The 21785-nt window shown below is 51.2% G+C and overlaps 1 protein-coding gene across 1 annotated transcript in view; it reads right to left on the bottom strand.

The window, feature by feature from the left end:
• Nucleotides 1-21785, bottom strand: part of LOC112229354 (ephrin type-A receptor 7-like) — a 181065-nt gene that overhangs the window by 122167 nt on the left and 37113 nt on the right. The window contains exons 2-3 of the mRNA XM_042310483.1: nucleotides 19344-19408; nucleotides 16297-16969 (exon numbers count right to left, since the gene is read on the bottom strand). Of these exons, the coding sequence (XP_042166417.1) occupies nucleotides 16297-16969; nucleotides 19344-19408 (738 nt within the window). The remainder of the gene's footprint in view (nucleotides 1-16296; nucleotides 16970-19343; nucleotides 19409-21785) is intronic.

The following is a 21785-nucleotide window of genomic DNA, read 5'->3' as shown; positions in this document are numbered from 1 at the left end:
GTGTTCTATAGCTGTAACATATTGTGTTCTATAGTTGTAACATATTGTGTTCTATAGCTGTAACATATTGTGTTCTATAGTTTTAACATATTGTGTTCTATAGTTCTAACATATTGTGTTATATAGCTGTAACATATTGCGTTCTATAGTTCTAACATTGTGTTATATAGTTCTAACATATTGTGCTCTATAGCTGTAACATATTGTGTTCTATAGCTGTAACATATTGTGTTCTATAGCTGTAACATATTGTGTTCTATAGTTCTAACATATTTTGTTCTATAGCTGTAACATATTGTATTCTATAGCTGTAACATATTGTGTTCTATAGCTGTAACATATTGTGTTCTATAGCTGTAACATATTGTGTTCTATAGCTGTAACATATTGTGTTCTATAGCTGTAACATATTGTGTTCTATAGCTGTAACATAGTGTTCTATAGCTGTAACATATTGTGTTCTATAGCTGTAACATATTGTGTTCTATAGCTGTAACATATTGTGTTCTATAGCTGTAACATATTGTGTTCTATAGCCGTAACATATTGTGTTCTATAGCTGTAACATATTGTGTTCTATAGTTGTAACATATTGTGTTCTATAGTTGTAACATATTGTGTTCTATAGTTGTCACATATTGTGTTCTATAGTTGTCACATATTGTGTTATATGGTTGTAATATATTGTGTATTTTATACAGTAGCTTGGAGAATTAATCAATGTGACTGGATGACAACATAATGATGTTTGTTTCCAATTTTAGGGCTGTTTTCCTAAAGAAGTTAAAAACCGCTTCGCATTTCATTTCCTTGCCACGATACTAACGAGTATCGCAATACTGGTATCGTCCCAGCCCTAAATGCACACATTCACACACCTTACGTCAAATTGCCACGAAAAGAAGTGAATTATTCAGAAACACACAACCATCCATACTCTGGACCCCTACGGAGGAGGCAGTAACCATGGTCTGTAACGATCCAACAGCTGGCCCATCACAGGTGGCGTGTGGATAGGGAACTGTGTCCCTCCAGGCAGCCCTGGTGACAGTCTACCCACCCTAACTAAACCCTCCAGATGACATCACCCCACCCTCAGCTATCCCCTCCCCCAGGGACAGATAGTCTGTCCTCACAAAACACCAACCACAGCTAAAGTCCCCAATACAACCCACCGACCCCAATGTCCCCGAAAATCCACCATGGGGATTTTTTTGGTTGTTGTTGTATCTCAAAGGGATTCCAGCGTCTGCATCTAGAGCTGGGATAGGCTGCCCAGTCACCACAGGGATGGCTCTTCCTGGGTCACTTTTATCCCCCAGGGTGTGTGTGTGTGGGGGGGAGCATTCAACACTTTTATCCCCCAGGGTGTGTGTGTGGGGGGGAGCATTCAACACTTTTATCCCCCAGGGTGTGTGTGTGTGGGGGGGGAGCATTCAACACTTTTATCCCCCAGGGTGTGTGTGTGGGGGGGAGCATTCAACACTTTTATCCCCCAGGGTGTGTGTGTGGGGGGGAGCATTCAACACTTTTATCCCCCAGGGTGTGTGTGTGGGGGGAGCATTCAACACTTTTATCCCCCAGGGTGTGTGTGTGGGGGGGCATTCAACACTTTTATCCCCCAGGGTGTGTGTGTGTGGGGGAGCATTCAACACTTTTATCCCCCAGGGTGTGTGTGTGGGGGGGAGCATTCAACACTTTTATCCCCCAGGGTGTGTGTGTGGGGGGAGCATTCAACACTTTTATCCCCCAGGGTGTGTGTGTGTGGGGGGGAGCATTCAACACTTTTATCCCCCAGGGTGTGTGTGTGTGGGGGGAGCATTCAACACTTTTATCCCCCAGGGTGTGTGTGTGTGTGGGGGGAGCATTCAACACTTTTATCCCCCAGGGTGTGTGTGTGGGGGGGGAGCATTCAACACTTTTATCCCCCAGGGTGTGTGTGTGTGGGGGGAGCATTCAACACTTTTATCCCCCAGGGTGTGTGTGTGTGGGGGGAGCATTCAACACTTTTATCCCCCAGGGTGTGTGTGTGTGGGGGGAGCATTCAACACTTTTATCCCCCAGGGTGTGTGTGTGGGGGGAGCATTCAACACTTTTATCCCCCAGGGTGTGTGTGTGGGGGAGCATTCAACACTTTTATCCCCCAGGGTGTGTGTGTGTGGGGGGAGCATTCAACACTTTTATCCCCCAGGGTGTGTGTGTGTGGGGGGAGCATTCAACACTTTTATCCCCCAGGGTGTGTGTGTGTGGGGGGAGCATTCAACACTTTTATCCCCCAGGGTGTGTGTGTGGGGGGGGAGCATTCAACACTTTTATCCCCCAGGGTGTGTGTGTGTGGGGGGGAGCATTCAACACTTTTATCACCAGTTACAGCTCAGCGGTTTACCAGGTCTGTCTGTCTGTCTGTCTGCCTGTCTGCCTGTCTGCCTGCCTGTCTCGTAAAACCACCAGGGATTTATAGACCACGCTATAGCATGGTGTATGATGATGACACTGGATGGAGAGAGAGGAGGGGGCTGGTGTTTTAGAGTTGGATGGGCAGTGGGGTGTGTGTGTGTCTAGGGGCTTGTCTGTCTGTCTGTCAGTCAGAGGGGGGTGGGCTATTGGAACAGTACATCGAGAGAACGTGTGGCCTGTCCCGGCACTCTAAAAGTCTACGGTCAAGTCTGGCGTCAGTGTAAGTGCGAGTGGATTTACAGTGGTAAACACAGAATCAATGGTCAAGTGTGGGTGTGTAAATGAATGTGTTTGACAGGCACAAGCTGACAAACCGAGTTCATCACTGTGTGTGCATCCCTTGCACAGCATGAGGGACAGTGTGTGTGTCCCTGGCACAGCATGAGGGACAGTGTGTGTGTGTGTGTGTGTGTCTGGCACAGCATGAGCGACAGTGTGCGTCCGACTCTCTCCCCACCGAGTATGACCTTCCCTCCGAGCAGGGGGTCCTTTCTCTATCCCGCTTTCCCTCTCTCTCCTTCATCTCAGTTTTTCTAAGGGACACTGGGGGACCTTGATCTCGGGAGGAGTGTTGAGTTCATGAACACACCATCCATCCATCACCCAGCCATGCGCTAGTTCAAGCCCTGACACACTACATACAGAGATGGCCGCAAGAAGGAACTGGTGTGTGTGTGTGTGTGTGTGTGTGTGTGTATTTGCAATTCATCCGTGTGTGTGTGTTTAATTTGTCTGTGTACAGTTGTGGCAAAATGGTTTGAGAATAACACAAAATATTAATTTCCACAAAGTTTGCTGCTTCAGTATCTTTAGATATTTTTGTCAGATGTTACTATGGAATACTGAAGTATAATCACAAGCATTTCATAAGTGTCAAAGGCTTTTATTGACAATTACATGAAGTTGATGAAAAAGTCAATATTTGCAGTGTTGACCCTTCTTTTTCAAGACCTCTGCAATCCGCCCTGGCATGCTGTCAATTAACTTCTGGGCCACATCCTGACTGATGGCAGCCCATTCTTGCATAATCACTGCTTGGAGTTTGTCAGAATTTGTGGATTTTTGTTTGTCCACCTGCCTCTTGAGAATTGACCACAAGTTCTCAATGGGATTAAGGTCTGGGGAGTTTCCTGACCATGGACCCAAAATATCGATGTTTTGTTCCCCGAGCCACTTAGTTATCACTTTTGCCTTATGGCAAGGTGCTGGAAAAGGCATAGTTCTTCAACAAACTGTTCCTGGATGGTTGGGAGAAGTTGCTCTCGGAGGATGTGTTGGTACCATTCTTTATTCATGACTGTGTTCTTTGGCAAAATTGTGAGTGAGCCCACTCCCTTGGCTGAGAAGCAACCCCACACATGAATGGTCTCAGGATACATTACTGTTGGCATGACACAGGACTGATGGTAGAGCTGACCTTGTCTTCTCCGGACAAGCTTTTTTCCGGATTCCCCAACCAATCGGAAAGGGGATTCTTCAGAGAAAATTACTTTACCCCAGTCCTCAGCAGCCCAATCCCTGTACCTTTTGCAGAATATCAGTATGTCCCTGATGTTGTTCCTAGATAGAAGTGGCTTCTTTGCTGCCCTTCTTGACACCAGGCCATCCTCCAAAAGTCTTCGCCTCACTGTGCGTGCAGATGCACTCACACCTGCCTGCTGCCATTCCTGAGCAAGCTCTGTACTGGTGGTGCCGCGATCCCGCAGCTGAATCAACTTTAGGAGACGGTCCTGGCGCTTGCTGGACTTTCTTTGGCGCCCTGAAGCCTTCTTCACAACAATTGAACCGCTCTCCTTGAAGTTCTTGATGATCTGATAAATGGTTGATTTAGGTGCAATCCTACTGGCAGCAAAATCCTTGCCTGTGAAGACCTTTTTTTGTGCAAAGCAATGATGATGGCATGTGTTACCTTGCAGGTAACCATGGTTGACAGAGGAAGAACAACGATTCCAAGCACCACCCTCCATTTTAAGCTTCCAGTCTGTTATTCGAACTCAATCAGCATGACAGAGTGATCTCCAGCCTCGTCAACATTCACACCTGTGTTAACGAGAGAATCACTGACATGATGTCAGCTGGTCCTTTTGTGGCAGGGCTGAAATGCAGTGGACATGTTTTGGGGGGATTCAGTTCATTTGCATGGCAAAGAGGGACTTTGAAATTAATTGCAATTCATCTGATCACTCTTCATAACATTCTGGAGTATATCCAAATTGCCATCATACAAACTGAGGCAGCAGACTGTGAAAATTAATATCTGTGTCATTCTCAAAACTTTTGGCCACGACTGTACTGTATGTCTGTGTTTCATCCCTGTGTGTGTGTGTGTGTGTGTGTGTGTGTGTGTGTATAAACATAGAAACAGTTCACTGCTCAGAGCGACCCATCCCAGCTCAACTGAGGCACACACCCGGCCCAATATGATGGATGATACCAAGTGGAAATAACTCATTCGACAGTGCATTTACATTGTAATGGATGACAGGTGTTCGGTGTCAGCCTCCACAACAGTGAGCAGAGATAAACAAAGACAGACAGGGTGTCAGACATTAGCGTGTGAGAGTGTGTGGGGCTGATACCATCGCTCTGCTGAGCCATCGGAGAGAGGACGTGCGTTTGAGCATGTAGACATGCGGCTGTGTTTGTCGTGTGTGTTTGCCTGGGTGTGTGTGTGGGTGCATATGTCGTGTGTGTATGTCATGTGTGTTTGCCTGGGTGTGTGTGTGGGTGCATATGTCGTGTGTGTATGTCATGTGTGTTTGCCTGGGTGTGTGTGTGTGGGTGCATATGTCGTGTGTGTATGTGGGTGTGTATGTCATGTGTGTTTGCCTGGGTGTGTGTGTGGGTGCATATGTCGTGTGTGTATGTCATGTGTGTTTGCCTGGGTGTGTATGTGGTGTGGTGTGTGTTTGCCTGGTGGCGTGTGTGGGTGCGTATGTCGTGTGTGTATGTGGGTGTGTATGTCATGTGTGTTTGCCTGGGTGTGTATGTGGGTGTGTATGTCATGTGTGTTTGCCTGGGTGTGTGTGTGGGTGCATATGTCGTGTGTGTATGTCATGTGTGTTTGCCTGGGTGTGTATGTGGTGTGGTGTGTGTTTGCCTGGTGGCGTGTGTGGGTGCGTATGTCGTGTGTGTATGTGGGTGTGTATGTCATGTGTGTTTGCCTGGGTGTGTATGTGGGTGTGTATGTCATGTGTGTTTGCCTGGGTGTGTATGTGGGTGTGTATGTGGTGTGTGTTTGCCTGGGTGTGTATGTGGGTGTGTATGTCATGTGTGTTTTGCCTGGGTGTGTATGTGGGTGTGTATGTGGTGTGTGTTTGCCTGGGTGTGTATGTGGGTGTGTATGTGGTGTGTGTTTGCCTGGGTGTGTATGTGGGTGTGTATGTGGTGTGTGTTTGCCTGGGTGTGTATGTGGGTGTGTATGTGGTGTGTGTATGTGTCAGCGATAACTGCATTGTACAAGTCATCTGCATCAGAGAGTCTCTCCAGGAATTTAAAATCAGATTTTGGAGTTGGTGGGTTGCAGAGTCATCACACACACACACACACTTGAATTACCCCATTCACTCTGGAGGCTAGCTGAATCAGACTAGGGGGCCAGGGGCTCTGAGGGGACAGTGATAGTGTACACTCTGTAGGGAGGGAGGAGACATTTACACCCCCCCCCCTCCTCCTGGCTGTGTATGCCCCTCTAGCCCCTTGAGAGAGGTGACCTTCTGATACTGGCTGCTGACTGGAGTCGACACTAGACACAGGGGGCACCAGAGGGGAGAAGAGAGGGGGGGAGTGAGAGAGAGGAGGGGAGGAGAATATATAAGTAGAGGAAAGAAAGAGGCGCACGTGACATGAAAGAGAAAGCAGGATAAAAGAGAACAAGAGGGAGAGGAGGAAGACCTGAGTAGAGGGGGCTTCTCTAGTCCATCACATTGGTAGTACAGCACCTAAGGTGTTCAGCTTCTCGCTTTCCTCCCTCCCTCCCTCCCTCCCCATCTCTCAGTGTGACAGCCGACCCACAATAACCCGAGGGCTCGGTAGGAGCTCCTTATACCGCACCGCACTGGAAATGTGACTGATAACATTCCCCTCAGGGTGTCAATCATGACACACACACACCGCTGCATACTGTGTGTGTGTGTGTGTGTGTGTGTGTGTGTGTGTGTGTGTGTGTGTGTGTGTGTCAGGCAAGAGATGACAGAGACAGAAACAGATGGAGTGAGTTAAGGACAGCTTGTGCATGTTAGTCAGTGTGGTAGTAAGCCAGAGTCTGTGCATGCATATGTGCCATTGTGTTCGTGCGTACGTATGTGTGTAATGTGTACGAGTCGTCCATCTCTGTGTGTGTGTGAGTGAGTGAGTGAGTAAGTGAGTGTGTGTATGTGAGTACGTGTGTGTGTGTGTGTGTGTGTGTGTATGCCATAGGAGAGACGCAGGTGTCTGTGTCATCCATTTTCTTTGGGTGGGGTTGACAAATGACGACAAAACGAGGCGTCAGAGCGGTGCCAAGGCAAGCTGGCCGAGCAGCCTTCCTACACAGTGAGGGGGGCTGGGAGAGACAAACCCCTGCAGCCTAGCAGAGTTGTGAGCACAGAGACCCAGCCTGGCGACACACACACACACACAAAACTCCCAAAACACACAGGCACACTCCCCCACACACACACACACACACACACACACACACACACACACACACACACACACACAATCCCCCCCCCCACACACTCTCCACACACACACACACACACACACACACACACACACACACACACACACACACACACACACACACACACACACATACGCAAAATCAGTCCGGACATTTATCTAGTGATTTAACATATCAAACACCTGGATCATCTCTTTCCGTTGAAATCGTTTCAGGTCCAAAGAAAACTTGGGAGGTCAACTTTAAAACCGCGATGAACGTTCTTCATACAACACACTGTAGCCATTTATCTGATCATTAGCGAAATGGAACCTGTAAATATGTCCTAAATCATGATATAATTGTTCAATTTATGAAACTAGTCTACCTTGAGCGTGCAAAACATTAGGAACGTGATTCTACACCTGCGTTGATTGCTGATTGAGGTTTTAGGCTGGTTTCTGTACAGCACTTTGAGACATCAGCTGATGTACGAAGGGCTTTATAAATACATTTGACTAATTGATAGGAACACCTGCTCTTTCCATGACAGACTGGCCAGGTAAAACTATGATGCCTTATTGATGTCACTTATTAAACCCACTTCAGTCAGTGTGGATGAAGGAGACAGGTTAAAGAAGGATGTCTCAGCATTGAGACACGGATTGCGTATGTGCGCCATTCAGAGGGAGAACGGGCAAGACAACAGATGTTTGTGGCCTTTGAACAGGCCATGGTAGTCGGCGCCGGGCGCACCGGTTTGTGTTAGGAACTGCAACACTGCCGGGGTTTCCCCACGCGCCACAGTTTCCCGCGCGTATCAAGAGTGAGAACTGTGGGAAGCGCTGGAGTCACAGACCACTTTCTGCAGTAGTAACACCTGTTGGACGGAAGAACAAGAAAGGCATTTCCCGCTCCTCTTAATTCTTAAATAAAAATCGAATCCTCTTCCATCGTTACCTTTTATCTCCCCCCCCTCCCTCCTCTATATCATCTACTTCCCTGGTTCCTAGCCCCTTTGTTCCTTTCTGCGCTCCCTTCCTCTCCCTCTTCTTCCTCCCGGGTGAAGGAAGGCAAAGGAGGGCTGAAGGTGAAACCTCGGTTGGGCCCGTTCCAACTCTCTTTTATTCTGTGCCACCTGCCAAGCCATTTCAAGCCCCTCCGTGTGCTCGTCCGTGCGCCTGTTACCGGCGGGCCGTCTTCAATTAAATTAATTAAATACATCAGATGCTGGACTAAAAAGGTGCGGGTTTTGTCTTTCTCCCGGCAGTGTGTGAATTAATGAAACGGAGCGCAGAGACAGTGAACATTAGTGGGAGCGAGGGAGGCTCCACCCCTCTTTCTGACTTCCAACAGATGGGAAAGGGTGGCATTGTGCCAGGGGAGGCCCAGACAGAGAGAGAGAAATCAAATCCGAGAATCCGACAAAAGAGTGAGGGGGTTCGGGAAACAAACAAGAGAAATTGGTGGAGGTACAGAGAGGACAAGTAGGAGGGAGAGCGACAGAGGTACAGAGAGGACAAGTAGGAGGGAGAGCGACAGAGGTACAGAGAGGACAAGTAGGAGGGAGAGTGACAGAGGTACAGAGAGGACAAGTAGGAGGGAGAGTGACAGAGGTACAGAGAGGATAAGTAGGAGGGAGAGCGACAGAGGTACAGAGAGGACAAGTAGGAGGGAGAGGGACAGAGGTACAGAGAGGACATGTAGGAGGGAGAGTGACAGAGGTACAGAGAGGACAATTAGGAGGGAGAGCGACAGAGGTACAGAGAGGACAAGTAGGAGGGAGAGCGACAGAGGTACAGAGAGGACAATTAGGAGGGAGAGCGACAGAGGTACTTATAGGACAAGTAGGAGACAGAGCGACAGAGGTACAGAGAGGACAAGTAGGAGGGAGAGCGACTGAGGTGCGGCGCTAACAAACACACGGCCACTCGCCGGCACTAGCCCACAATGGTGTCTCTTGGCCTCCCAAAATCTACGCCCATTAACCTGACTCACCCGGGTCTCACCCTGCAATACGGACCCAGCAGAGGAACGAGGGAGCGAGGAGGAGGAACGGGGGAGAGAGGAGGAGGAACGAGGGAGCGTGGAGGAGGAACAGAGGGAGGAGAGGAGGAGGAGGAACGGGGGAGAGAGGAGGAGGGGAGAGAGGAGGAGGAACGAGGGAGAGAGGAGGAGGAACGGGGGAGAGGAGGAGGAACGGGGAGAGAGGAGGAGGAACGGGGGAGGGAGGAGGAACGGGGAGAGAGGAACGGGGGAGAGAGGAGGGGGAGGAACGAACGGGGAGAGAGGAGGAGGAACGAGGGGCGTGGAGGAGAACGGGGAGGAGGAGGACGGGGGAGAGAGGGAGGAACGGGGGAGGAGGAGGAGGAACGAGGGAGAGAGGAGGAGGGGAGAAGGAGGGGAGAGAGGAGGAGGAGGAACGAGGGAGAGTGGAGGAGGAACGAGGGAGAGTGGAGGAGGAACGAGGGAGAGTGGAGGAGGAACGGGGGAGAGAGGAGGAGGAACGGGGAGGGAGAGGAACGAGGAGGAGGAGGAACGGGAGGGAGAGAGGAGGAGGAACGAGGGGAGGAGGAACGGGGGAGAGAGGAGGAGGAGGAACGGGGAGAGAGGAGGAACGGGGAGGAGGACGGGGGAGAGAGGAGGAGGAACGGGGAGAGGAGGAGGAACGAGGAAGGGGAAGGGGAGAGAGGAGGAGGAACGGGGAGAGAGGAGGAGGGGGAAGGAGGAGGGGGGAGAGAGGAGGAGGAACGGGGGAGAGAGGAGGAGGAACGGGGAGAGAGGAGGAGGAACGGGGAGAGGGAGGAGGAACGGGGAGAGAGGAGGAACGGGGGAGAGGAGGAGGAGGGGAGGAGGAGGAGGAGGGGGGAGAGAGGAGGAGGAACGGGGGAGAGAGGAGGAGGAACGGGGGAGAGAGAGGGAGGAGGAACGGGGAGAGAGGAGGAACTGGGGAGAGGAACTGGGGAGAGAGGAGGAGGAGGAACGGGGGAGAGAGGAGGAGGAACGGGGGGGAGAGGAGAGGAGGAACGGGGGAGGAGAGAGAGGAGGAGGAACGGGGGAGAGGAGGGGGGAGGAGGAGGAGGGGAGAGAGGAGGAGGAACAGGAAGGAGGAGGGAGAGAGGAGGAGGAACGGGGAGAGAGGAGGATGGGGAGGAAGGAGGAACGGGGGAGAGAGGAGGAGGAACGGGGGAGAGAGGAGGAGGAACGGGGGAGAGAGGAGGAGGAACGGGGGAGAGGAGGAGGAACGGGGAGAGAGGAGGGGGGGGAGAGAGGAGGAGGAACGGGGGAGAGAGGAGGAGGAACGGGGGAGAGAGGAGGAGGAACGGGGGAGAGAGGAGGAGGAACGGGGAGAGAGGAGGAGGAACGGGGAAGGAACTGGGGAGAGGAGGAGGAACGGGGAGAGAGGACGGGGGAGAGAGGAGGGGGAACGGGGAGAGGAGGGAACGGGGGAGAGGAAGGAACGGGGGAGAGGAGGAGGAGGGGAGAGAGAGGAGGAGGAACGGGGGAGAGAGGAGGAGGAGGGGAACGAGGGAGAGGAACGGGGAGCAGGAACGGGGGAGGGGAGAGAGGGGGAGGAGGAACGGGGGAGAGAGGGATGAGGAACGGGGGAGAGAGGAGGAGGAACGGGGGAGAGAGGGGGAGGAGGGAACGGGGGAGAGAGGAGGAGGAGGAACGGGGGGAGAGAGGGAGGAGGAACGGGGGAGAGAGGAGGGGAGGAGGACGAGGGGGGAGAGAGGATGGAGGGGGAGGAGGATGAGGAACGGGGAGAGAGGAGGAGAGAAGGAGGGGGGAGAGAGGAGGAGGAACGAGGGAGAGAGGGAGGAGGAACGGGGGAGAGAGGAGGAGGAGGGGGAGAGGGAAGGAACGGGGGAGAGAGGAGGAGGAAGAGAGGAGGGGGAACGGGGGAGAGGAGGAGGAACGGGGGAGAGGAGGAACAGGGGAGGGAGGAGGAATGGGGAGAGAGGAGGAGGAGGGGAGGTGGAGAAGGGGGGAGAGAGGAGGAGGAACGGGGGAGAGAGGAGGAGGAACGAGGGCGGGGCTAAGAGTGAAGAGCGAGTGGGACCAGGGGAGAGGAAAGAGGGGATGTGAGAGAGGGACTACGAGAAACGAGACAGGGAAGAGGAGAGAGAGAAACCCAAGGGGGAAGATGAAGGAGGTGAGGTGGTGAGGGGGGGAGACTAGGAGAGGGGGTCTCTGTAACCCAGAGGTGTTTGAGGAAGTCGGCAGCCCACTAGATATGAAGTGTGAACTCTTAGGGAGTACTCTGGGGAGTGAGAAAGTGTGTAAGTAAATAGGCCTCCGGCTGTAGAGCAGAGTACAGAGTACAGAGTACAGAGTGCAGAGTACAGAGTACGGGGCGAAGAGATTGCAACAAGAGGACCCGCTTCAGCTACCGTCACTGTAATTATAACCAGGTTAGTTACAGCACCTAGCCTCCATTAAAAACAGGAAAATTACAAGAGCACACACAGGCTAACACACACAGGCTAACACACACAGGCTAACACACACAGGCTAACACACACAGGCTAACACACACAGGCTAACACACACAAGCATGCACACAAACACACACACAGGCATGCTAGCGCGCACACACACACACACACAGTCATGCACACAAACACACACACGCTAACACACACAGGAATGCACACAAACACACACACAGGCAAGCTAGCGCGCACACACACACACACACAGGCACGCACACAAACACACACACACACACGCTAACACACAGGCACGCACACTAACACACAGGCACGCACACAAACACACACACAGGCATGCTAGCGCGCACACGAAAACACACAGGCACGCACACAAACACACACACAGGCAAGCGCGCACACAAACACACACACAGGCATGCTAGCACGCACACACACAAGCACGCACACAAACACACACACGCTAACACACACAGGCACGCACACAAACACACACACAGGCATGCTAGCGCGTGCACACACACACACAGGCACGCACACAAACACACACACGCTAACACACACAGGCACGCACACAAACACACACACGCTAACACACACACAGGCACGCACACACCCACACACACACACAGGCATGCTTGCGCGCACACACAGGTGTGTGTGTGTGTGTGTATATGAGTGTGTATGTAGTTACGTGTGTCATGTCCTCATGAGTCCTTCCCTCTCACACAGACGAAACTCCCTAAAACACATGCACAGTTGAACACACACGAAACTCACTAAACCCCTGCTCTCTTTCTGTACCCCGCACACGCACACACACCTAATCACAGATGGGCTGCTCTAGCCAGTGTATCAGCCCTCTGCTAGACTCCACAGAACAAGGTCTCTCTCTTTACACCGGTTCAGAACCTCTTCAGCGCTGTACTGAGTGGCTCAAACACACCAGGACAAGAAATGAGTCCCACACGTAAACAAGAGACACAGGACACATCAGCAAGTACTCAAAACACACCCCCACAGTAGTAAAGCAACACAAGTATTGTGAAGAAGCCCACTCTCTCATATAGAGAAGCCCCTCCCCCACCACACACACACAAAATAAAACATGAGAAGAGGCTGCTGTGTGTGTGTGTGCCAGTGTGTGTTGATTCCCAGCCTAATTCCTCAGTTTAGTGGAGCATTACGGCTGATCAATAGTGCTGGTGCTGGGGGCCCGTGGGAGTGGTGGGGGACTGCTGTCTCTGCATATTCATGCCATTAACACAGAATAGAGCAGTACTCCACTGGGGCTGCCGCTGATGGGGACTGACAAGGCCAATCGCCCGCTACAGTCCCAACGAGGAGAGAGCTCTCGCTCTATCACTATGCTGTTCCCTCTCTCTCTGTCTGTACTGCTAGCCTCTCTCTCTCTCTCTCTACTGCTAGCCTCTCTCTCTCTGTCTCTACTGCTAGCCTCTCTCTCTCTCTGTCTGTACTGCTAGCCTCTCTGTCTGTACTGCTAGCCCCTCTCTCTCTGTCTGTACTGCTAGCCTCTCTGTCTCTACTGCTAGCCCCTCTCTCTCTGTCTGTACTGCTAGCCTCTCTGTCTCTACTGCTAGCCTCTCTCTATCTCTGTCTGTCTGTACTGCTAGCCTCTCTATCTCTCTGTCTACTGGTAGCCTCTGTCTCTACTGCTAGCCTCTCTCTCTCTCTCTCTCTCTCTCTCTCTGTACTGCTAGCCTCTCTCTCTCTCTCTCTCTCTCTCTCTCTGCCTGTACTGCTAGCCTCTCTCTCTCTCTCTCTCTCTCTGTCTCTACTGCTAGCCCCTCTCTCTCTCTCTCTCTGTCTGTACTGCTAGCCTCTCTCTCTCTGTCTGTACTGCTAGCCTCTCTATCTCTGTCTGTACTGCTAGCCTCTCTCTCTCTGTCTGTACTGCTAGCCTCACTATCTCTGTCTGTTCTGCTAGCCTCTCTCTCTCTCTGTCTGTTCTGCTAGCCTCTCTCTCTGTCTGTTCTGCTAGCCTCTCTCTCTACGTCTGTTCTGCTAGCCTCTCTCTCTACGTCTGTACTGCTAGCCCCTCTCTCTACGTCTGTACTGCTAGCCTCTCTCTCTACGTCTGTACTGCTAGCCTCTCTCTCTCTGTCTGTACTGCTAGCCTCTCTCTCTACGTCTGTACTGCTAGCCTCTCTCTCTACGTCTGTACTGCTAGCCTCTCTCTCTACATCTGTACTGCTAGCCTCTCTCTCTGTCTGTCTGTACTGCTAGGATCACTCTCTACGTCTGTACTGCTAGCCTCTCTCTCTGTCTGTCTGTACTGCTAGCTGCTAACTCCCTGTAAAACACCCACAAATAATACACCATTCTTGGAACAGGCATTAAGTCCATACAGTCACAACCACTCATATTCTACCAGGAAAATCCAAGCCAGTCAGCCCTGAGGGACTCTTCTCAGTAAACCAGTAACACTTTGTCCTCAGTATTTTTTTCTCTCTCTCTCTCTCTCTCTCTCTCTCTCTCTCTCTCACTCAGTCTCTCTCTCTCACTCAGTCTCTCTCTCTCACTCAGTCTCTCTCTCTCACTCAGTCTCTCTCTCTCACTCAGTCTCTCTCTCTCACTCAGTCTCTCTCTCTCACTCAGTGTCTGTCTCTCACTCAGTGTCTGTCTCTCACTCAGTGTCTGTCTCTCACTCAGTGTCTGTCTCTCACTCACACTCTCACTCTCTCTGTCTCTGTCACTCAGACTTACTCAGACTCCCTCTCTCTCACTCATTCTCCCTCTCTCTCACTCAGTCTCTCGCTCAGTCACTATCTCTCTCGCTCAGTCTCTCTCGCTCACTCTGTCTCTCAGTCTCTCTTTCGCTCTCTCAGTCTCTCTTGCTCTCTCAGTCTCAGTCTCTCGCTCGCTCTCTCAGTCTCAGTCTCTCTTGCTCTCTCAGTCTCAGTCTCTCTTGCTCTCTCAGTCTCAGTCTCTCGCTCGCTCGCTCAGTCTCAGTCTTTCGCTCGCTCGCTCAGTCTCAGTCTCTCGCTCGCTCTCTCAGTCTCAGTCTCTCGCTCGCTCTCTCCGTCTCTCGCTCGCTCTCTCCGTCTCTCGCTCTCTCCGTCTCTCGCTCTCTCCGTCTCTCGCTCTCTCCGTCTCTCGCTCTCTCCGTCTCTCGCTCTCTCCGTCTCTCGCTCTCAATGTCTCTCGCTCACTCTGTCTCTCGCTCACTCTGTCTCTCAGTCTCTCTTTCGCTCTCTCAGTCTCTCTTGCTCTCTCAGTCTCAGTCTCTCGCTCGCTCTCTCAGTCTGTCTCTCGCTCGCTCTCTCAGTCTCAGTCTCTCGCTCGCTCTCTCAGTCTCAGTCTCTCTTGCTCTCTCAGTCTCAGTCTCTCGCTCGCTCGCTCAGTCTCAGTCTCTCGCTCGCTCGCTCAGTCTCAGTCTCTCGCTCGCTCGCTCAGTCTCAGTCTCTCGCTCGCTCAGTCTCAGTCTCTCGCTCGCTCGCTCAGTCTCAGTCGCTCGCTCGCTCAGTCTCAGTCTCTCGCTCGCTCGCTCAGTCTCAGTCTCTCGCTCGCTCGCTCAGTCTGTCTCTCGCTCGCTCGCACTCTCCGTCTCTCGCTCGCTCTCTCCGTCTCTCGCTCGCTCTCTCCGTCTCTCGCTCGCTCTCTCCGTCTCTCGCTCGCTCTCTCCGTCTCTCGCTCGCTCTCTCCGTCTCTCGCTCGCTCTCTCCGTCTCTCGCTCGCTCTCTCCGTCTCTCGCTCGCTCTCTCCGTCTCTCGCTCGCTCTCTCCGTCTCTCGCTCTCTCCGTCTCTCACTCGCTCTCTCCGTCTCTCGCTCTCTCCGTCTCTCTCGTCTCTCAGTCTCTCTCCCGTCTCTCGCTCTCTCCGTCTCTCGCTCTCTCCGTCTCTCGCTCTCTCCGTCTCTCGCTCTCTCCGTCTCTCGCTCTCTCCGTCTCTCGCTCTCTCTGTCTCTCGCTCTCTCTGTCTCTCGCTCTCTCTGTCTCTCGCTCTCTCTCCGTCTCTCGCTCTCTCTGTCTCTCGCTCTCTCTGTCTCTCGCTCTCTCTGTCTCTCGCTCTCTCTGTCTCTCGCTCTCTCTGTCTCTCGCTCTCTCTGTCTCTCGCTCTCTCTCTCGTCTCTCAATGTCTCTCTCTGTCTCTCGCTCTCTCTGTCTCTCGCTCTCTCTGTCTCTCGCTCTCTCTGTCTCTCGCTCTCTCTGTCTCTCGCTCTCTCTGTCTCTCGCTCTCTCTGTCTCTCGCTCTCTCTGTCTCTCGCTCTCTCTGACACAAGATGGGATGTGAAAGTTGACGCTCACATCTCCCACTGCCTTGACGCTCACATCTCCCACTGAGTTTACACTGGCCGTGTGCGGGGGTGTGTGTGCGTGTGTTAGTTGGCCGTGAACTGCCCACGTGCCACATTCTCAAAGCAATTCGCTACAGTCATCAATATTACAAAATGCTGTCTTGTTGAATACAATGACTACCTGAGGACAGTGCAGTGCCTGACTCATCCTACTCACAACATCGTCTCACCCACTTCCCTTCACAATGTAAGAATGTTGTCTGCCCTCAAACATGATTACAGGTTGTCGATGGAATGTCTCAAACAGTCAGACAGAACTGATTGAGGTCAAAAACTGAATATTTCTAGTGATTACTTACTTAAATATCTTATTTAACTAGGCAAGAACACTGTCCCCTGCCATTCATTTGTTTCCAGCCTCTCCTTCCTCCTCTCGTTCCCTCACTCCCTTTACATAAATCCTTCCATCCCTCTCTTCTTACCTTCACAGCTGCTGTGGCCCTCCTCGTAACCCGCTGAACAGCTGCACTTCCCGATGGGCACCAGCCACTCCCCTTCGGCGCTGCAGTGCATCCTGGGAGGGCTGTCCGTGTCCACCTCGGAATTGTTGACGCAGGCTCCCCTGACTTCCACCAGGGTGGCGAATGCCGCCTCGGCAACTGTATCGGAAAACACAGCCAGGTTCTGCACCGTGGCCAGGCAGCGCTTGTAGTACACCCGCACCGCCACCAGGGCCACGCACGCCCCCACGTCCTGGAACGCCAGGTGGAACCCTTTCCGGTTCAGGTGTCCGATCTCCCGCACCTCCGTGTTGAGCTTCATCTTCCTCTCGCCCAGGTCGCCCTGCGTGAAGCTCTCGTCGGCGGCGATGGTGTCGATCTTGGTGTAGCGCTCCTCGCGGGTCACCCGGCCCAGGTCTTTGTCCGACTCCACGTAGAGCAGGTTGAAGGTCTCCTTGCAGGTGCCCGCCACGCCCGGGATGCTGTTGCAGTCGCGCAGCGTGAACTGCAGCTCCACGAAGATGCGCTGGCCGCCGCGCCGCGCCACCCAGCTCGTCTGCAGCCAGTTGTTCTGCAGCGCCGGCTCCATCACGTTACACACCTGGTAGGTCCTGATGGGCTTGTACTTCTCATCCACGCCACTGATCTCCTCCCACTGGGTAGATGGTGAGGAGAGGAGGTATGAGAGAGGGAGAGAGATAAAAGGAGGGATGAGGGGAGGCAGAAAGAGAGCACGAGAGTAATGGATAGTGGGTGTGACAGAGGTATTGGAAGGAGGGAAGAGGGACAGACAAACACAGGAGCTGGTGAGGGTCATCTGAAAGACATTATAACCCAGACAGGGTACATGTAAATATCATGTGTGGGTTTCTGTCTGGTACCAGGGTTTCAGTCCTAGAGGAGTAAACAAGGAGAGAGAGAGAGAGAGAGAGAGAGAGAGTGTAAGGAGGAGTAAACGAGCCTCAGAGTTTGTGTGTGTGTTAATGTGTCTCCGCAGACACAAACCCACACATGATATTGAGAAGGAGTAAATGAGCCACTAGAGTGTGTGTATGTGTGTGTGTGTGTGTGTCTCAATCTCCACACAGAGAGACTAATTACAGTGGCGGGGGCCTCCACAGAGACTATAGAGCTGTAAAGCAGCTCACAGCCGCCCACTGACACTACGGGGAGGGAAAATGCAAATGGCTGCCACGTCCAGAATTAACTGGGTAAATAAAGAACAGATTGGAGGGGAGACGTGCCCACATGGCCGTCGTCATTTTGGACTGCAGGTGAAATTGACTCACCATCCGTGCTGAACGAGCGACGGACAAGCTCTGCTATATACTCTAGCGGCACTGCATTCGCTAGCCAAACAAACGTTGAAATCTATCCATCGGGATTCTGTATTGTGTATCGTTTAATTGACGTCACAATAGTCAGGGAGATGTTCCTGGGTTCGATCGCACGGTCAGGCAAAACCCTGTCTATGGCCATTCATCCTAACTGGGGGGCGAGGGTCTACAATCACGAAGCCTCGAGGGTAAGGAACGCTGATCTGAGATCAGTTTGGGCGTTTAAATCCTAACGAATGAGAGGGGAGACGCCTGGTGAACGTGGTGCTGGAGCGCTAGGCTCCTCCCACCGCGCACGCCTCCCGCCACCCCAGGCACAACTCATCGTTGTGCGCCGTTGCACAGGAACACGTCGCAGCCCGTCGGGAAAAATACGAGGTCTTCAATTTGTGAGCGGTGATGAAGTGTTAAGCCTGACGTTCACATTAACCGATGTCAGGACTGATACGGAGATCGACCTTTTACACTGGAGAACCAGTTGAAGAAGCAGTTCATTGGTTATAATTACCCATCTGGTCACAGTATGGTGCTGCTAAGTCTACGTGGTGACACAGCCACAACATGACTCAGACACGCTTTCATCCTAAAAGGGGAGCTGGCTTCAGTGGTGCCGTGTAGATCCACGGGACACATTTAACTTTCTATCTGTGACTTGTGGTCAACTTGTGGTCAGCTTGTGGTCCTCTGTAGCTCAGTCGGTAGAGCACGGAGCTTGCAAAGGCTAGGATAGTGGGTTTGATTCCCGGGACCAGCCATACGTCAGAATACATGCATGCCTGTGAATCTTCTACATGTCATACGTCATATGAACATACTGTGGTTGGAGCCGCAACATGGGACTGGGTGGTTTATCTAAGCCTACGTCTTGTGGTTTTGGTGACAGACGGGTATGAATGACTTTCAAAATGTACGCGTCATCCTAAAGCAGTCTGACTGTGTTATATGAACTGGACCAAGTCCATTCATCTCGGCTTCAGAACTTAGCATGTGGCCTCTTTTACAAGCTCCATCGATTCATTAAGAGCATAATAAATCCTCCAGTGTCTTGTATTTTACTGATAAAACCTATGAGTGGAAGATAAATGAGGAGTCAGTGACTTCAAAAACCACTTCATCTTCAGTCATTCTTTTTTTTTTTTAAACCTCCCGCCACTGGCTATTATCCATCATTCATAAGTTGGCGTGTGGTTTTTACAAGCCAAAATCGATAGCGGAAGGGACAATTTATGTGGCTGCGTGTGTCTGGACGGTGGGCGCAGGGACGTCCTGTCCAGGATTAGACCATTGATTCGCGTGCAGTGATGAGCTCGGCTCTGTTCTGTTCAGGGAGGGACAGAGAGAGGCAGAATGAATGGAGGGGGAGGGAGGGAGGAGCGCAGAGGGGCAGAGAGGTGGGGCCAGCTGTCCACTAACAGTCCATTTGGGCAGCGTGCTCCCTGGAACTGTGCCCACTGGGGGGTGTGATGTGAAGTGTATAGATGTACACTGGCATGCACACCTATTCACATATACATAGGCACATACATTCAAACATGCACTTGCACACGCACTCACAGAAACACACACACACACACACACAGAAATACACACACAGAAATACACACGCAGAAATACACACACAGAATACACAGACACACACACACACAGGTAACACATGTATATTCAAAGTACACAACGGACTGTTACACTCACTCCATTGGAGGGGTACGACGTCCAGCCGAGCTCTGCCTGAGTTTCTTTAGAGTTCAGCAGGACCACTGGAAGAGAAAAGGTGAGGAAGAGACAGAAAGAGAGGGAAAAGAAAGCGGGAGAACAGCATTAGGTCAGTCGAAGAACAGCACGCACGTCGTTCCATGCTGTCAAGTCAGAATCCAACACCATTCGTCATCTCACAGTCTCGTTGCATTAGGCATTTCAGTCAGTAAGCAGACACTCTTATCCAGAGTGACTTACAGAGGCATTCCTATTAGCAACCGCATATCACAGTCATAGGAAGCCGACAAGGTGAATAATCTGTCCATGTGCCCTTGAGCAAGGCACTTAACCCTATTTTGCTCCAAGGGCGCCGTACTACCATGTCTGACCCTGTAAAACAACACGTTTCACTGCACCAATCCGGTGGATGTGACATCAAAACGTGTATTTTCTACATGTTTCCTCAATGAAGTAGATCAGCTTAGTCACTAGTCTCGATTACGCGCATTACATCACCGGTGGATATTATAGAGTGCTTACAAACATCTAGACTTCTTACAAATCCAGAGGATGCCCAGACCATCTCTCCGTGAAATAAGGAAGAGGGCAATAGCCACTGTAGTTGAGATTGACTCTTGGACATAACTTTAGAACACAGATGAAAATGAGGTGATGACACTCTTGAATAGCTGCACTTAAAGTAATAACAGCCCACATACAAATTGGAGATTTGGCTAATCCCAACAGTTCCATCGCCGGCAAAATACTTCCAAGTGATACAAATGTGTTTTCATAAGTGCATTGATAGCATCTGTTCAGGAACTAAGCTTGTAGGACAACATGTTTTTCATCCTGTAACTTTAAACAACAGCAGCTACTAGAAAACAAGCCGGGGCATTAAGGACACAAAGGGTATCCAGAGTCTAGACTCCTTTCAGCACCATGGACAGCAAACAGCTAGAGCCAGTGGTTCAGCACACTAGACAGCAACACAGCCACTGCTGCAGCTTCAGGACCTTGGACAGCACATGGTCAGCCATGACAACCTACATACAGAACTGCTTTTCAGTACCTTGGACAGCCCTCCAGTACCCATCCAACATTTAGGCAGCCTGACTACAGCAGCGTCGGTTTCTTTCGGATTCGACAGAACCTTGCACAGTGCAGCTATAATATTAATACCGGATGACACATAGCAACCATAGCAAGTCTTCACTGATACTTTAGAATCTTGGACAGCAGCGCTTCCATAAAAACCCACTGATATTTAGAAGCCTTTGACGGAGGCGCTTGCATAATGTGCCCCGTCAGCACCTTGGACAGTGCTCAGAACATTTTCCTGGACCCCACATCCTTGGAGAGAACTCTTTACACCCTGGGCCAGGCTCTGTTTATCACTGATAACACACAGCATTTTAGAGCGCTATTAGAGAAGAGAGTAAGGGAGAGAGCGAGAGAAAGGGGGAGAGAGAAAAAAGGGAGAGAGAGAGAAAGGGGGGGGAGAGAGAAATGGGAGAGAGAGAGAGAGAGAAAGAGAGAGAGAGAGAGAGAGAGAGAGAGAGAGAGAGAGAGAGAGAGAGAGAGAGAGAGAGAGAGAGAGAGAGAGAGAGAGAGAGAGAGAAAGAGAGAGAAAGGGGGAGGGAAAGAAAAAAAGGGGGAGGAAGAGAAAGGGAGAGAGAGAGAGAAAAAAAAAGGGGAGAGAGAGAGAGAGAGAGAGAAAGGGGGAAGGGGGGTAGAGAGAGAGAGAAAAGGGGAGAGAGAGAGAGGAGAGAGAGTAAAGGGATCAGAATGACAGATGCCAGAGTGTGATAGAGAGCGACTAAATAAAGAAGGCAACGGGATCTGAAAGCCCCAGTCAGCAGTGCGTATGGAAAGTCAGTGTTCTGATCACACAATGACTAATCAGAATAATCCCACCCTAGTTAGATGTGCTAATGGGCCTTTGAGAGAGAGAGAGAGAGACTAATGAAATGGCCGTGACCAATATCAACAGCTAAACACAGATTTCCAGGGGATCATTTTATAAATAATTGTCTATAATTTAGTTTATGACAATGTGGATATCAGAGTCCAGCCGTGAATCTTAATGTTGTGGTTTTGATTCAGTGCCAATGGGGCTGGCTAGTGTCCTTCAAAGAGGATGTGATGAATGTCAACGCAGAGTTATGACACAATGTCAGATGTACAAAGTCATTTGATCAGAAGATTTATGACAGGTAGTATAAAACAACCTTTTGAAACGGAGAAAAATACTGCTGATCTCGCTTTGACGGCAATTTAACTAAGCAGCAAAGCAAGGAACATACAGCTGTTAGTCTAACTTTTCATTCTGTTCATTTCAGAAAGAGGACACTGGCGTCTATGACGTCAACGGAAGTCCTTTGTTGAAGTCCTATTTGTCTCAGGTACAAAGTGAAAGGGAATTGTCCTTTCCTCCAG

The sequence above is a fragment of the Oncorhynchus tshawytscha genome, linkage group LG31, assembly GCF_018296145.1.
Source record: "Oncorhynchus tshawytscha isolate Ot180627B linkage group LG31, Otsh_v2.0, whole genome shotgun sequence".
Taxonomy (NCBI): Eukaryota; Metazoa; Chordata; class Actinopteri; order Salmoniformes; family Salmonidae; genus Oncorhynchus; species Oncorhynchus tshawytscha.
This window is presented reverse-complemented; position numbering and strand designations above follow the sequence as displayed.